The sequence below is a fragment of the Lipotes vexillifer genome, unplaced genomic scaffold (genome assembly GCF_000442215.2).
Source record: "Lipotes vexillifer unplaced genomic scaffold, Lipotes_vexillifer_v1.1 scaffold1139, whole genome shotgun sequence".
NCBI lineage: Eukaryota > Metazoa > Chordata > Mammalia > Artiodactyla > Lipotidae > Lipotes > Lipotes vexillifer.
In genome coordinates this window covers 1,062,949-1,078,603 of record NW_006798273.1, presented here as the reverse complement: position 1 = coordinate 1,078,603, position 15,655 = coordinate 1,062,949, and the positions used below count along the sequence as shown (strand labels likewise).

General features: G+C 52.3%; 1 protein-coding gene across 1 annotated transcript in view; it reads right to left on the bottom strand.

Moving 5' to 3' along the window:
- Nucleotides 1–2,450: 2,450 nt before the first annotated feature.
- The window catches only part of ASTL (astacin like metalloendopeptidase), a 16,002-nt gene continuing 2,797 nt past the window's right edge, over nucleotides 2,451–15,655 (bottom strand). Inside the window, exons 3-9 of the mRNA XM_007470231.1 lie at nucleotides 14,864–14,925; nucleotides 13,498–13,588; nucleotides 12,943–13,060; nucleotides 11,997–12,178; nucleotides 8,795–8,876; nucleotides 8,546–8,700; nucleotides 2,451–2,782 (exon numbers count right to left, since the gene is read on the bottom strand). Of these exons, the coding sequence (XP_007470293.1) occupies nucleotides 2,451–2,782; nucleotides 8,546–8,700; nucleotides 8,795–8,876; nucleotides 11,997–12,178; nucleotides 12,943–13,060; nucleotides 13,498–13,588; nucleotides 14,864–14,925 (1,022 nt within the window). The remainder of the gene's footprint in view (nucleotides 2,783–8,545; nucleotides 8,701–8,794; nucleotides 8,877–11,996; nucleotides 12,179–12,942; nucleotides 13,061–13,497; nucleotides 13,589–14,863; nucleotides 14,926–15,655) is intronic.

The following is a 15,655-nucleotide window of genomic DNA, read 5'->3' as shown; positions in this document are numbered from 1 at the left end:
CCCCCCCCCCCCCCGTCCACGCACACACATCCCATTCGCACTGGCCTGACACACCTTGCTTCTTCCTGCCTCAGGGCCTCTGCACTGGCTGTTCTTTCCCTGGATGTTCCCAGGGTAGCAGCCTCCTGCCATTCAGGTCTCAGGTGAAATGCCAACAGCCTATAGAAATGCTCGCCCTCCCCCATCACTTATGAATCCCAGATGCTTTATTTGCCTGTTTACTGTCCATCCCTATCCCTGTCACTGAATAAACTGAGAATAGAAAACATGCCTTGTTTCCCAAGTTATTCCCAGTGTCTGTAACAGAGCCTGCCTGGCATCTAAATTCAACAGGTGTGTGTTGGATGAGTGAATAAATTGATGAGCGAGCCCACGTAGCTGTGTGGTTGGGGATTGGAGAATAGGCTGTAGACCCTGGGAGGTGGCGGCTATCCAGCGGGCTCTGGTTGACACCCCAGGGCCCCATACATATCACACCCTCCATGCTGGGGCTCCAGGGGCTGGACCAGGGCTGGACCATCACAGGAAGGATGGGGCTCATGGAACAGGCCTGGGCCCAGAGCTGGCCTGGGGCATGGGCTCTGTAGTGATAGGGAAGGAGAGGACAAGGACAGGTTTGAAAGAGTAAGCAGCAAAGAAAGAGTAAGCAGTCTTCCCCATGAGCCATCAGGATCAGCCAGCCCCACCTCCCTCTCTGGAGAACCCAGAGTCCGAGATCAAAAGCCACATCTTAATGGAGGCAGCCTCTGAGCTGGGAGGGCCTCACAGCACACAAAGCACATCGCCTCCTCTGACCCAGCGTGGCCACCGAGAAACCCCAGCTGGGTATCAGAGGCCTGGCTTGGCTATTCAGAGACCCACAGGTCGTGATACAGCCACACTTATTTCTGATAAATGGGTATGTGTACTGTCTCTATCCTAGGGTTGGCCCAAAGTCTTTGGGAATCTCCCAGGGGAGCTGTCACCCTGCTGTGGCCAGAGCCTCTGCTCCCGTACTCTAAACTCTGATACCCCACGTCCCACGTTTGGGAGCAAAGACTTGGGAGAGCACCCCCAACCATGATCCTTCCCTGACACTAACACTTGAGATCAGGCCCATGTTCAGTCTCAGAAAATCCTTGACTCAAGACTGAAACCCAAGATAGACTGAGCACAGGGGCTCCAGGTCCCCTGACACAGTGAAGGGGTTGGCAGAGGGCATGCCGCAGCCCTGCACGGCTGCACAGCCCTGTTCCCTTGGGCACAACCATTTGCTTCCCTGAGTCTCTTCCCTCCTCTGGAATATGGGTCTCACCACCTGAGGGTCCCAGGGCAATCGGGTATGAGGTAGTCAGAACAGTCCAGCACCAGACTCCTGGAGCAAGTTCCCAACTTTATTTCTACCTTTTCCCAAGACACCTGAGGGACCTGGTCCCACTGGGACGGGCACGGGCTCCTGCTTCCCTTCTACCCCAGGCGGGCCCCGAGAACAGCACCACTGGGGGGCTTCCAGCTTGCTCACTGGCATCCCTGGAGACTTTCTTTGCCCCAAGAACAGCCCTCACGGGGGAGGCCAGGAGCTGATGAGTGGGCTTTGCTGAAGACAGACCAGCAGGGGGACCCTACAGCCCCTTCCCACCTTCCGGGGCCTCCTCGGGCCAAGTCCCTGGGAGGGGCGGATGGGTGTCGGATAGACACCAGGTCCCTGGGACAGCAATGCAGGGTGACAGCAGCTTTGAGTCCTGACTGCAGGGTCCTCGTGTTCTGGCCGTTTCCCACGTGCAGTCCTGGAGGGCCGCCACCTCTTCGTCTCCCTGGGTGGCAGGGGAGGATTTTGGGCTCTGAAAGCCTCCTGGAGAGCAGGGCTGGAGGCTGTGGCTGCAGAGCCACATTCCCAGCACTCAGACATCAGGGAGCGAGGCTGCTCCCAGGGTCCCAGCCACTGGGTGCCCCTCCCCCAAGGCCGACCTGAGGGAGAGGGAGAGGTAGAGGTACCCTTAGCCCGTGCTGGGGGGCTGGGCCTCAACTACAGGAGGGCTCCCAGAGGCCTTCAGGGAGGACCACCCCTCCAGATCCCTGTCCCTGGAGCCCTGGAGAGGTCATCTCCCATTCCCAGACTCCCCCAGGGCTGGAGCAGGAGATGGCAGCAGGCAGAGTCAGGAATCCCCCGGCAGGCCTGCCTTCCCCCGACAGACCTAGAGGGTCCCTCTGTCCCCAGGAGCTCTTGGGGGAACATGACAGGGAAGCAAGGGGCAGAGGGAGAGGCCTGGGCCTTAGACAGGGTAGCCAGAGGGGCTGGAAGACAGGGGTGTGCTGCCTAGAGGGGCCAAGGGTTATACAACCTGGCCACCCTGAGCATAGAATGCCCTTCCCACTTGGGGGCAGAAGCCACAGGCTTGACCTCTGGGTGTCCTTATGAAGCGTTTTCTGGGTGCACGGGCTCCTGGCAGAGCAGGGTTCCCCAGAATAGCCTAGACGATTGCTGGCTGGTCTTCTGCTTCTAGAGATGGGTCTGGGGGTACAGCGGGCACTTGGGCCTGCCAGGACTGCTCCAGGGCAATGCCAGGAACCACTGCTCCAGGCCTTGACCTTAAGGAAGAAGCTGGGGGCTGGGGGGGCCTTGCAGAGGCCTCCACACCAGAACTCCTCAGGGAGGGGGGCTTCCACACACGTGGGCTCTCTTCAGCCCCAAAGCCATCGGGGCCAGGGCTCCTGGATTCTGCCAACAGTGCCTTTAGGAGCTGCTGCAGGTACGGTCTAGATGCAGGAGTGGGGCTCCTACCATCGCTGTGGGTCTGGAGCCCTAGAGGAGGAAAGATAGGTTATGTCCCAGAATCACAGAGGGACAGTATATGGGAGCTGCGAGAGCCAGAGCCCCCTTCAGCCTCACTCACAGTGACCTAGAACTCAGCTCACGGGATGCGACAAACCGCCATGCTCCTGCTATGCTACTGCCCAATGCCTTCGAGATCCTAACTCCCAACTCCCCCCTTAGAGACAAGGACCACAGAGCCATCCCATTCCCTCCCTGCTTGGCCCCAGAGGTCACCAGCAGAAGGTCAGGCCACTGGGATCTTCCATGACCTCCCACCGACACCCCCGGCTGCTCTGATGGTCAAACCCCAGATATAGCACTGCAGCCCTCGTCACCCAGACCACCCGGGGCTGCTCTGTACAGGGCAACACCTCACCTCTCACCCATATCCGAGGCCTATTCCAGAACTTTTCCTACACTTGCAGCTACGCCCAAACCCAGGGCGTCAGCAGGACACACGTGAGCACGACCAGGCCCGTGTGCTCAGTGGGGTGGGTGTTGCTGGCCCTTCACTCCCCCTCCCGGACCACAGCTGGCTGCCACCGGCTGCTTTGTGAGACTCTTCATTTCAGGCCCAAGTTATCGGGCCAGTCGGCCCCATCCCCGCTTCAGCACCGCCCTCATCCCTGTCACTCCTGCCCACCCACCAAAGGCTTCCCGATGAGTCATATCTTCCATGCAAGGACACTGACCAATCTGAGCTGACATGCTTCAACCAGTGACTTCACAGCCCAGTCCCTGCCTGGACCTGCCAAGACCACACCCGCTAAAGTCACGGGTCCCGGCTGCCCACCCTCTGACGGCCGCCTCCTTTACTTCCAGCCCACTCGCTTCACTATCACGATCCTTCAGCACCGCTGAGCCCCCAAACCCCTTCTTCTTGCTCCACAGCCTCCTTACTTCCAAACCCCTCTCCTCACCTGGCATGGGTTCCACAGCCCTCGGTGCACCCCTCCCTTGGAGATATCCCCAGGCATCTCCCCCTCTGTCAGAATTGCCCACAACACCCCAGTCCTAGAGGACCAGGTGACTAACCTACACCACGCCTCCGCCAGCAGCCCAGCACCACCCGAGGCCCGGCCACGTGTCTCTCACGGGTTTCCTCTCCTGCTCTCCAGTCATCAGCTTCACACCTTCTCCTTCACATCCACCCCCTTCTCTCCAGCCTCTCGGCTGGAGACCTCACCTCACTCTTTATGCCGCCAAAGCCTGGGACGGAGCCCCTCATCTGCACATCGAGATCTGCGTGTGAACTCGGATCTGTTCCCATCTTCTTCCTTCCCATTAGGTCCAAGGAAGCTCCCCAGCTCCCAACAAGAGCAACTCCTCCCTGAATGTTCTAGATATTTTTCTGTGCCCCGCCCCGAATCCATTCCCCCTCCTCCACTGGGTCATTATTTCAGTATCCAAACTTGCTGTGTGTCCACCATCTTGATAAACTTTCCATTGACCCATGACCCCTTCTAGCCACCTCTCAGTTCTGTTCCTCATGTTAGTCAAGCCTCAGATAGTTACCCACAAAGCTCTTGCCACGTCTCCTTTTATTTTGAAAAAGGTATGTAATATTTGATATTATATATAGGAAAGAATAGTCTACGAAATGGTGCTGGAACTAGATAGTCCCATGCAAAATACAGAGGATTAAATCTACATGACCTCGAGTTAGGCAAGTCCTTCTTAGATATGACACCAAAAATACAGTGATAAAAGAATAGATAAGTTGGACTTCACATCAAAATTTTAAATGTCTATATTCAAAGGACACCATCTAGAAAGTTAAACTATAACATGTGAGGAAATATTTCCAAATGATATATCTGATAAGGAACATGTATCTGGAATATATAAAGAACTCCTACAACTCACCAGTAAAAGACAACCCAACTGAAAAATGGGCAAAAGACTTGAACATTTTTCCAAAAATATACAGATGACCGATAAGCACATGAAGAGATGTTCAAAGTCATTAAGGAAATGCAAATCAAAACTACAATGAGGGACTTCCTTGGTGGTCCAGTGGTTAAGACTCCATGCTCCCAATGCAGGGGGCCCAGATTCTATCCCTGGTCAGGGAACTAGATCCCGCATGCTACAACTAAGAGCCCTCACACTGCAAATAAAAAGAGCCCGGGGCTTCCCTGGTGGCGCAGTGGTTGAGAGTCCGCCTGCCGACGCAGGGGACGCAGGTTCGTGCCCCGGTCTGGGAAGATCCCACATGCCGCGGAGCAGCTGGGCCCGTGAGCCATGGCCGCTGAGCCTGCGCATCCGGAGCCTGTGCTCCGCAACGGGAGAGGCCACAGCAGTGCGAGGCCCACGGACCGCAAAAAAAAAAAAAAAAAAGAGCCCGCACACAGCAGCGAAGATCCCCCGTGCTGCAATGAACACCTAGCACAGCCATATAAATAAATAAATATTTTTAAAAAAAACTACAATGAGATACCATTTCACACCCACTTGCGGTGGTTATAATCAGAAGAATAAATGTTGACATGGGCTTGCAGAAAGTGGAACCTTCATACATTGCTGGTAGAAATGAAAAATAGTGCAGCCAATTTGGAAAACTACTTAGCAGTTAAATATGGAGTCACCAAAGGACCCTGAAATTCCACTCCTAAGTATATATCCAAAGGAAAAGAAAATATATGCCCGGGGCTTCCCTGGTGGCGCAGTGGTTGAGAATCTGCCTGCTAATGCAGGGGACACGGGTTCGAGCCCTGGTCTGGGAGGATCCCACATGCCGCGGAGCAACTAGGCCCGTGAGCCACAACTACTGAGCCTGCGCGTCCGGAGCCTGTGCTCCGCAACAAGAGAGGCCGAGACAGTGAGAGGCCTGCACACCGCGATGAAGAGTGGCCCCCGCTTGCCACAACTAGAGTAAGCCCTCGCACAGAAACGAAGACCCAACACAGCAAAAATAAATTAATTAATAAACTCCTACCCCCAACATCTAAAAAATATATATATATATGTCCACATAAAATCTTATACATGAATGTTCATAGTACCATTATTCATAATAGCCTAAAAGTAGAAATAACCCAAATACCCTTTGATAAATGGATAAACAAAATGTGGCATATCTTTCAACAACAAAAATGAATGAAGTATAATTGACCGTTGAACAACACAGGTGTGAACTGCATGCGTCCACTTATACACGAACTTGTTTTTTTCCAGTAAAATGTTCACAGTACTACACGATACATGGTTGGTGTATCCAAGGATGTGGAGGACTCACTGTAAAGTTATAGGTAGATCTGACTGCACGGAGGGTCAGCACCCCTAACCCACGTTGATCAAGGGTCAACTGTACTGATACAAACGATAACATGGACGAACCTTGAAAACATGATGCTAAGTGAAGAAGCCAGTCACAAAAGATCACGTACTGTATGATTCCATTTATATGAAATGTCCAGAGTAGGCAAAACCATAGAAACAGAATGTAGATCAGTGATTGCCTATGGCTGGAGTTGGGGGTACACACATGCAACAAGACCTAGGAGCAGGGTCATGGGGTATATACACTTCAACTTCATAAGATATCAGATTGTTTTCCAAAGTGGTTGCAGCAATTTACACTCCTATATAGCAGAGTATGAACGTTATCACTGCTTCATATTCTTATTAGTATTTGGTAGTATCTGACATTTAAATTTCTACCAATTTAGGGGGTATAAAAAAGTACTGTGGTCCTTATTTGCATTTCCCCAATCATTAATGATGTTGAATATCCTGTGTTTCCCAATTTGGTTTCTTCTGTGAATTGCTTGTTAAGTCTCTTGCCCATTTTTCTACTTTGTGGTGTTTTTTTCTTACTAAGTTCTAAAAGTTTTTTTTTAATATACTTTGAGAACAATTAGTTACAAAACTTCTCTTCTGATCTGTAACTTGTATTTTCACTTTTATGTCTTTTAATAAATAGTATTTATTATGATCAATGTAGTTGGATTTTTAAATTTTTCCAGCTTTGTCTCATGTTGCCTGTCTTATTTTTAAGAAGTCCTTACCTATTCCAAGGTCATGAAGACATTTTACTATATTTTCTTCTAAAAAGTTTTAGAGCTTTTTTCGGTTTACATGGAAGTCTTGTATACAACTAGAATTTCTGTGCACGATGAATTAGAAACTCATTTTTTAAAATGAATAACTAGGGACTTCCCTGGTGGTGCAGTGGTTAAGAATCTGCCTGCCAATTCAGGGGACACAGGTTCGAGCCCTGGTCCGGGAAGATCCCACATGCAGTGGAGCAACTAAGCCCGTGCACCACAACTACTGAGCCTGCGCTCTAGAGCCCACGAGCCACAACTACTGAGCCCATGCACCACAACTACTGAGCCTACACTCTACAGCCCACGAGCAACAACTACTGAGCCCACGTGCCACAACTACTGAGCCTGCACTCTAGAGCCTGCAAGCCACAACTACTGAAGCCCACGCACCTAGAGCCCGTGCTCTGCAACAAGAGAAGCCACTGCAATGAGAAGCCGGCTCATGGCAACAAAGAGTAGCCCCTGCTCGCCACAACTAGAGAAAGCCCACGCACAGCAACAAAGATCCAATGCAGCCAAAAATAAATAAATAAAATAAATTTTTAAAAAAGAATAAAAAAATAAAATGGATAACTAGTTGTCTTTAGAGCTATTTAATGGCTACCCTATTCTCTCCCTAGTGGTCAATACCCTTTTATCAAGTGTCCACTTCTGAGGAGGATTCATTTCTGTGCTCTCCATTCTGTTTCAGTGGGCAATTATCTACCCTTGTACCAATGCTACACGTTTATATAAAGGTATTTTATATACATTATGTGTACATATATGAATATATGCATTTATACATTTATATGCTATATATATATAGAGAGAGACATTTTATAATCTACGTAACTTCATGTCTGCTAGGGCAGTCCCTCCACTTTTCTCTTCAGGAGTGTCTGGGCTATTATTGGCCTTTTGCGTTTTTAATACAGATTTTAGACTCATTTGTCAAGATCTCCAAACTTATTGGGATTTTCAGCGGGAATTTATTGAGTCTGTAGATCAGTAGAGAATTACATTTTTATACTGTCTTCCTTTTAATATGATACATCTCTGTATTTACTTAAGTATTCTCTAATGATTGTAATAAGGTTTTTTTCCATAAAGTTTTATATAGCTTCTGTCAGATTTACTCCTTAGAACTTTATCTTCACTATTATAATGGTATCTTTAAGAATTATGTTTTCTAACTATTGATATACAGAAATAAAACTGATTTCTATATACTGATTATATTTACTTTTTAAAATTCTTATTAGTTCTAGTAATTTGTTTATAGATTGCCACTTTCAATGTAGTCATCTATGAATAGTGGCAACTTTTGCTTCCTTCCCAAGCCTCAGACTTTTAATTTTGTCCTACCACAATGGCTAAGACTTTCACTACATTGTTGAATAGATGGGACAATAGTGGAAAAACTTGTCTTGGTCCCAAAATTAATGTTTTGACATTAAAAATGAGTTTTGCTCTGGGTTTTTGGTAGGTACGTTAAAGTTAAGAAAGTGACCTCTATTCCTATATCTAACAGTTTTATAATCACCAGTGAGGGTTAACTTTTTCACGTGCGTTTTCTGCATCTCCTGCGGTAAGGCTCTGGTGATCTCCCCGTGCTCATCTCTACAGCCTCACCTCCTAGCACCCGACTCTCACTGACACCACCTCAACACAGGAGCCTCCTTTGGCTCCCCAAATCACACTGTCCCCTGTCACTCACCTTTTGCACGGGAGTCATGGCCAAGCGGGCTGCAGTCATAAAACCTGAGGACCCGTGCGATGTCAGAGGTGCTCAGGTTCCATCGCTGGCCAATTTGGACACTGGGGGCCCAGAGCGGCGTGATGGTGGGCATCCCGCGCCGGCTGAAGGCGAGCCTGAAACCCAAGCAGGCAGGAGCCTGAGTCCAGACCACGGCAGGAGCTGGCATGGCAGCGCAGAGGGAAGGAAGCAAGGAAAGGGGGTCCTCACCTCCCATAGTGCATCACTGACGAGTAGTCATAGGGCACCAGCATGTTGCTGCTCCGAGATTTGATGAAGTTCATTTCAAAGCCTGAAAAAAATACTTGGCGATGTGGGAAGAGGGCCAGGGGAGGAAGGGTCGGTGATAGGGGCTTTCTGGAAATGTACAACCTACCTGAGCCTAGGGGTCCAAAACTACAGCCAGATGTGCATCTCCCCACCCCCACCACTGATCCCTGATCCCTGTCTCCTCCGTGCCCTGGGAGGGTTCCCGACCTGCACCAGCTGATGTGCAAGCACAGGGACCTGGTAGTGGCCCGCCATCGCCCCCTAAGACTTCTCTCCACCTCTTTCTCCTCCCCTCAAGCTCACCTTGTACGAGAGACTATCTTTATACGACCTGCAGCTTCCACGAAGTCCCACGCTGCTAAGAGTGTCTTGGACGCCCCCTACCGGCGAGATAAACTGACTACTCCCCACCCCATGGGCTCTTGAGCCCATCGTGTGCGGAGGGGATAGCCCGTTCCCAGAAGCAAAGCCACCTGCTCTCCCTGCCTCGGGCCAACAGCACCCGCCCCCTACCCCCTACCCCCACCCCCGGGTGTGGAGTCTAGCCCTTCGCCGTCGGCCAGAGCACCTGCTTCTCCCTGGCACTTGCCTCCTCCCAGCCTGAGAGGGGCTAGGTTCCCTCTGTCAAGTCCTGCCCTTCACAGTGAGCCTCTGAAAGAAAAGCTGCACCCTCAAAACCCCCCAGGCCCAGCCAGCCACCTCCACACCCACCCATGGTCACCAGCAGCCTCCTTACACTAAAATGGAATTCCAACCCTTTATATCCCATCACCTGCCTGAAAATACCTGCCCAGTAGAGTGCTTAGCTCTTCCTTTTAAAACCCTTTAAGTTACTAAACATAATTTTGAATAGGCAATAGATTCATCTGGTTCAAAACTCAGAAAACGTTAAGATTCATAATAAATCTCCCACTCCATCCCCCTCCTGCATCCCCGCCTCCACACCTCCAGTTAATTACTGTTATTAGTTTGCATATTTTAGCAGTTTGTTCTGTACATATTAACTAAGTACAAATGTATTCTCATTTTTGTCCATTCTTAAGCAATTTTTTCCATTAGGAAAACTTGTTTAACTTTTTTTATTGTTAAGAAACAAAAACAAAACAGCTTTTCAGTTTATTAGTGCTGTTTGTTTTCTAACTCATTAATTTCTGCTTTTACCTTCAGTAATTCCCTCCTGCTTTCATTTTTTTCTTAACTTGGATTGAAATGCCTAATTTGTTCTCTATGTTTATTTTACATTTTTTTTTTTTTTTTTTTTTTTGTGGAACGCAGGCCTCTCTCTGTCGTGGCCTCTCCCGCTGTGGAGCAGGCTCAGCGGCCATGGCTCACAGGCCCAGCTGCTCCGCGGCATGTGGGATCTTCCCGGCCCGGGGCACGAACCCGTGTCCCCTGCATCAGCAGGTGGACTCCCAACCACTGTGCCACCAGGGAAGCCCTCTCTATGTTTACTGATGTAAGTATTTTTCTACACATTTTCCCTGTGCATCACTTTAGCTGTGAACCATTGGTTCTAATGTGTTTTTATGTTTTAAGAATTCCTGCAATTTCTTTTACTTCATAGCTAAAAGAAAGATTTGTTGTTTTTTAAATTTTAATTTCCAGTTGAATAAAGTTTTTCATTTTGATTTATTATTAGTTTCTACTTTTTACATCATGATCAAACTGTTTGTATTAACTCTATTTTTTCAAATTTGAAGTTTTTATGGCTATCATAAGTTTTTACAAGAATTCCATGAGTGGGGCTTCCCTGGTGGCACAGTGGTTGAGAGTCTGCCTGCCGATGCAGGGGACATGGGTTCGTGCCCCGGTCTGGGAAGATCCCACATGCCGCGGAGCAGCTGGGCCCGTGAGCCATGGCCGATGAGCCTGTGCATCCAGAGCCTGTGCTCCACACCAGGACAGTGAGAGGCCCGCATACCGCAAAAAAAAAAAAAAAAAAAGAATTCCATGAGCACTTAAGCTTTTTTTTTTTTGGTCGCACCATGACCAGGGATTGAACCCGTGCCCCTGGAGTGGAAGCGCAGGGTCCTAACCACTGGACCACCAGAGAAGTCCCTCCGTGAGCACTTAAAAGGATTATAGTCTATTTTCAGGCTATGTTGTCACTGTCTCCACCCCACTTACCTAGACTAATCTCTGATCTCAAGCTCCAATCTCCGTCCCACTGAGAGGTGCTACCCATCTTCCCATCCCCTTCTTGGAGTGGAGGGGCATCCATGCATGCATCTTGAGCTCCATCCCTGACCATTTCACCTGGCTAACCCCACAGCAGCAGCAAAGGCGCTCACACCAGAAGCCTCCGCTTACAGGAAGCCTTCCAAATCTTCTTCTGTTTCCATAGCCCCAAACCCAAGTCATCACTTACCTCCTCTGCTCCCCTCCCTCACAACGCGATTGTCTGGAGTCCCCTCACCTCCTGCAGAAGGCTGTCCCCCTCCGCCAAAGGTCAGGGTCCCCGCATTGCTGGAGTCAGATCCCCGGCACCATACCCCGCACCCAGCTGCTGCTCCCTGGCATTCAGTGCAGTGGCCCACTCCCCAGACCAGCCTCAGCTTTCCCACTGCCACCTTTTAGAGCCTGGCCTCCCTGTACTTTCTGTCCCAGGTGCCCATCAGCACCCGGCTCACACACACCGAGCCCCACAGGACTGAGCCTCTTGCGTCTGACACTTGGCTCACTACCTCCAGGACTTCCGCCTCGGCTCAGCGCCCCAGCTGGAGCACAGTCCCTGCCCTGACTCCACACAGCAATGTCCAGAGCATGAGGGGCTGCTAGCTGAGTATGAGTGAGCGAGATTCCTAAGGCCATCAACTCCATCCTCAGGTAACTGCCAGTGTCCGTGAAGAGAAACGAGGCACACAGCAAATTGCTGCCCTAGCTCAGGGTAACTGTGGGTGGCAGTGAAGGCTCAGGGCCCAGAGCTGCAGCATCTGGACTATTGTCCAGGTCTCGGAGGCAAGCAGGAACCCCACCTTCCCCATGGGAGACAGGCAGGGAGTGGGGAAGATGGACGACCACTCCCAAATAGCCGGGCAACTCCTCAGGCCTGGACCATGCCTCCTGCCACCTTCTCCCAGCACGACTACCTTTCCCACCCCCACACCCCCGGCCTAGCCTGGCCTTTCACAGCCCGGCTCACCTGGGAGGATCTCATTCCAGTTCACACGGATGTAGCGGTCCCGGTCGGCTCGCGAATGCTCGTGCCAGAAGCCCAGCACGTGCATGAGCTCGTGCAGGACAATGCCCGGACCCCTCCGGAGACAGCTGGGCCCCAGGGATACCACCTGCATCCCTCCACTGCGCCCTATGCTCGAGAAGCACCTGCAAGGCCATGAGAGTGCTGGGTGGGCCCCAGCCCAGAGAATCCGCAGACCCAGGACCCTCACCCCTGCTCCCAAGACCTGGGATAAGTGAGCACCAACAGCTAGTCCCCATCCTGGGCTCTAGTCCCGAGCCTGCTGGCCCCAAGTCCCCTGACTGCCTGGCCCTCTGCCAAGGGGGTGCACTGGAACCCCCTTTGCAGCCTGCACTGAGAGGAGTTGGTGGGAGCCGATACTAATGTGGATGACGGAAGCAGCTGGTTACGTGAATGTCCCCACGTGGGGAGCCCCAAGTCAAAGCTCTCACCCACATTCTCTTAGGCCCCTAGCAAGCTAGGAATGCAGTATTGCCATCACCCCCATTGCAGAGAGAAGGCAGAAGGGGCTCAGAAGTTAAGGGACTTTCCAGAGTCACCTGGTTCCTGCACTGTGGAACCCAGATCTGAGGCCAGGTCTGTCTCATGACACCTGCACTCACTCCCCAGGCCACAAAATCTCCCCAGAGATGAAGCTGAGGGCTCTTTGGAGAGTCGAGCACCTCCTTGCCCACGTCTCCTCCACCTCCTGCCCTGAGTATCTGTAGGTCCAGCTCGCACTGGGCAAAGCACTCAGATGGGCAGGGGTACCCTGGACCCGGGACAGAGGCCCAGACACAGGTTTTTGGCCACAGCTTTGTTAATTCCAGGCTGAACTGAAGATAGCTGTGGCTCTCACCCCGCACATGCACGAGTACACACACTTGCACACATACCCAGAAACACTTACCCAGACATGGGGACGATGGAAATGAAGTCCCTCTGGCCCTCGTAGGCAACAAACCTGATGCACGTGAAGCGTTCAAACTCAGCAAACGCCTCCAGGATGACTTGGCGGCTGGGCTTATCTGGAGAGGAGACACCCTGACTGACGCCCCAGCCCAGCCCCTAGAGCCCTCGCAGCACCTTGGAAGTCTGCACTTGGGGAGGGAACCTAGCTTCACATCACTCCCCCAAAACAATGTCTAGAAAGGGCAGTGCGATGGTGTGGGGAGAAGAAAGCAGGGTTCCAGACAGACCCTGGCTGTGTGACCTTGGACAGATAACTGTCCTCTGGACCAGTTGGTCTTGAAATGGATCAGACAGTCCCTAGATGTACCTTTCCCATCAGCTCCTCCAGGATTTTAGCCTCCCAGCTCAGGGGCCAGCCAGGATAGAAGGGCGTCTGGTAGAAGGGCTACTTGGGTGGTAGGGGTAGAAGGGGCACAGAGATGCAGGGGAAGAGGGAACAGAAACCCAGAGAGGAGCCTGGGCTGCATTGGGAATGAGGGGCTGCCTCACTCACCATACTTGCTGGAGAGCAGGAAGGGGACCTCCACTACGCCGCCGTTCTTGGGCCATTTGTTGTTGGTCGCCGAGAACAGCCGGAAAGGGCTCTGAGGAGAAAGGGCAGCTCAGGGACCCGGGTCAGCCAAGCTTCCCGCCCCAAAGGGTGCCACACCTCCACCCATGGGAGCCCTAAAGATGTGAGCCACAGACCCCCCTGGGTACATGAGCGTGGCTGGTCATTAGAAATGGGATAGAAGCTGGGAAGTCAGCGGGCCAGCTCCGTGAGTCATGACGCACAGCACAACCCTTTCTTCTATATAACGTAGAACTTACAACTTAATTCTATTAAGAAGAGAAACAAGACAAAATGAAGAGGCTGGCTAGGAACCCCAGCACCCCAGGGGGCCTAGTTCAGAGGGGCTCAGCTCCACCAGCAGGCCCCCCCCCCCCACTCCTTCCTGGAGCACAGCAGCCCACAGAGCTCCTCTGAACATGCAGGTGGCAAGATGGGGACACGGTCCTCCTCGGGCTGATTCTAAGGCAACACCCATGGCCTTGGCAACTTTCTTTATTCTTCTGCCAACTCTGAAGCCTGGGCTTCAGAGCACCCCAGCACGTCCTGCCCCACTGGTACCAAAGGTTTTACTGGATTCTGCTTTTACCCCCGGCACTCACTGGGTGACTGGGAACAGGGGCCTCACCCGGCCCCGGGGGTTCCTGCCCTGCCCCAGGCTGGCCTTCAGTCTTCGGCCCAGCCTTATGCTGGGCCATCAGGGGACAGCCCAGACCAGGAGCACAGTCTAGCTCACACCAGGCCACTGTCCTATTCAGGAGTCTTCTGCCCACCCTCACCCCAATTTAGGCAAGTGTCTCCTAAAAGATGGCAATGCAAGTCGCCCCGATTCCCACCCAGGCTTCTCCCTTTCTGAGCCTGCCCCCACCCCTGGGCAGGATGGTTCCTGTGTTACTTCTTGTTCCGTCATCCCGAGACCATCGCTCCCACCACCAATGTTCCCCACAAACACCTCCCTATAGCCCCACCAGCCACTCTGCCAACCTGTGCTTACCCCTTCCTTTGTCCCGATACTCCCTGAGCACCTCCCCCGGGTAGGGTAGCAAGCTGGGTCTTGAAGGTCCAAACCCCCTCCTTCAGGAAGCCCTCTCAGGCTGACTGCTGCCACCACTCTAGAAGTCACCCTCCCTCAGGCAGGCTTATTCCTAGCAGAACATTCGCTCTGACTTTGGCAAGAAGAGCTACGAGCAGCAAAGGTGGATCCCTCACACATCACCCCCCCATGATGCCAAGGGGTGGACTCAAAGGCCTCTGACACTACCTGTGAGGTTATTTACACCCACGTGTGTGTACGCATGCTCACACGCACCGGCCGGAGGATGTCCCCCTCGAGGAGGAAGCTGCTCTCTGGGGTTTCCTCTGGGATGAGCCCTGGGAAGGAAGGGAGGGGCGTGTGTGGGTCCATGCCCTCCACAGCACAGACTCGAGGACAGGCCCAGGAGAGACCTTGGCTGCCAGGCCAAGCAACCCCAGGGTCCGTCCTCCTTCGGGCTCTGAGGCTGTCACACAGGCAAGTGACCTCAGGCAGGTCACACAGCCCCTGAGTCCCAGTCTACAAACGTGTGCAATGCTTCTCAGCCCGATCACACCCTTCCCCTGCTCAGAAGGTGCACTTCTCCTGAGATCCACACAAGCCAGGTCCAGGGACTTCCCTGGCAGTCCAGTGGTTAGGACTTCACGCTTCCACTGCAGGGGGCACGGGTTCGCTCCCTGGTCAGGGAACTAAGATCCCGCATGTGAGCCCATGGCGTGGCCAAAAAAAAAAAAATCCAGTCCCAGCTCCTGCGTCTGAGGCCCTCTGCTCTCAGGAAGATGCTATTTCTTCCAGCTGTCTTCATCCTCTGCTCCAGCCCAAGCCACACTCCTCAGAACACGCCCTGGGCTCTCCCATCCCACCTCACCCCCTACCCATCGGTGTGATACTCAGGGACCATTACAGTGCCAAGTGACAGAAACGCCAGCCTGCACCACCGTAGGAGGGTGGGTGCTGGCTCCTGCCCTTCCCCTCCCCCCCTCCCTTCAGCCTTGTTTTCTACCACAGCTGGCAGCCCTCTCCACAGCCTCTTTACTAGGATATCAGCCCCAGCAGGGATCTTAGAAG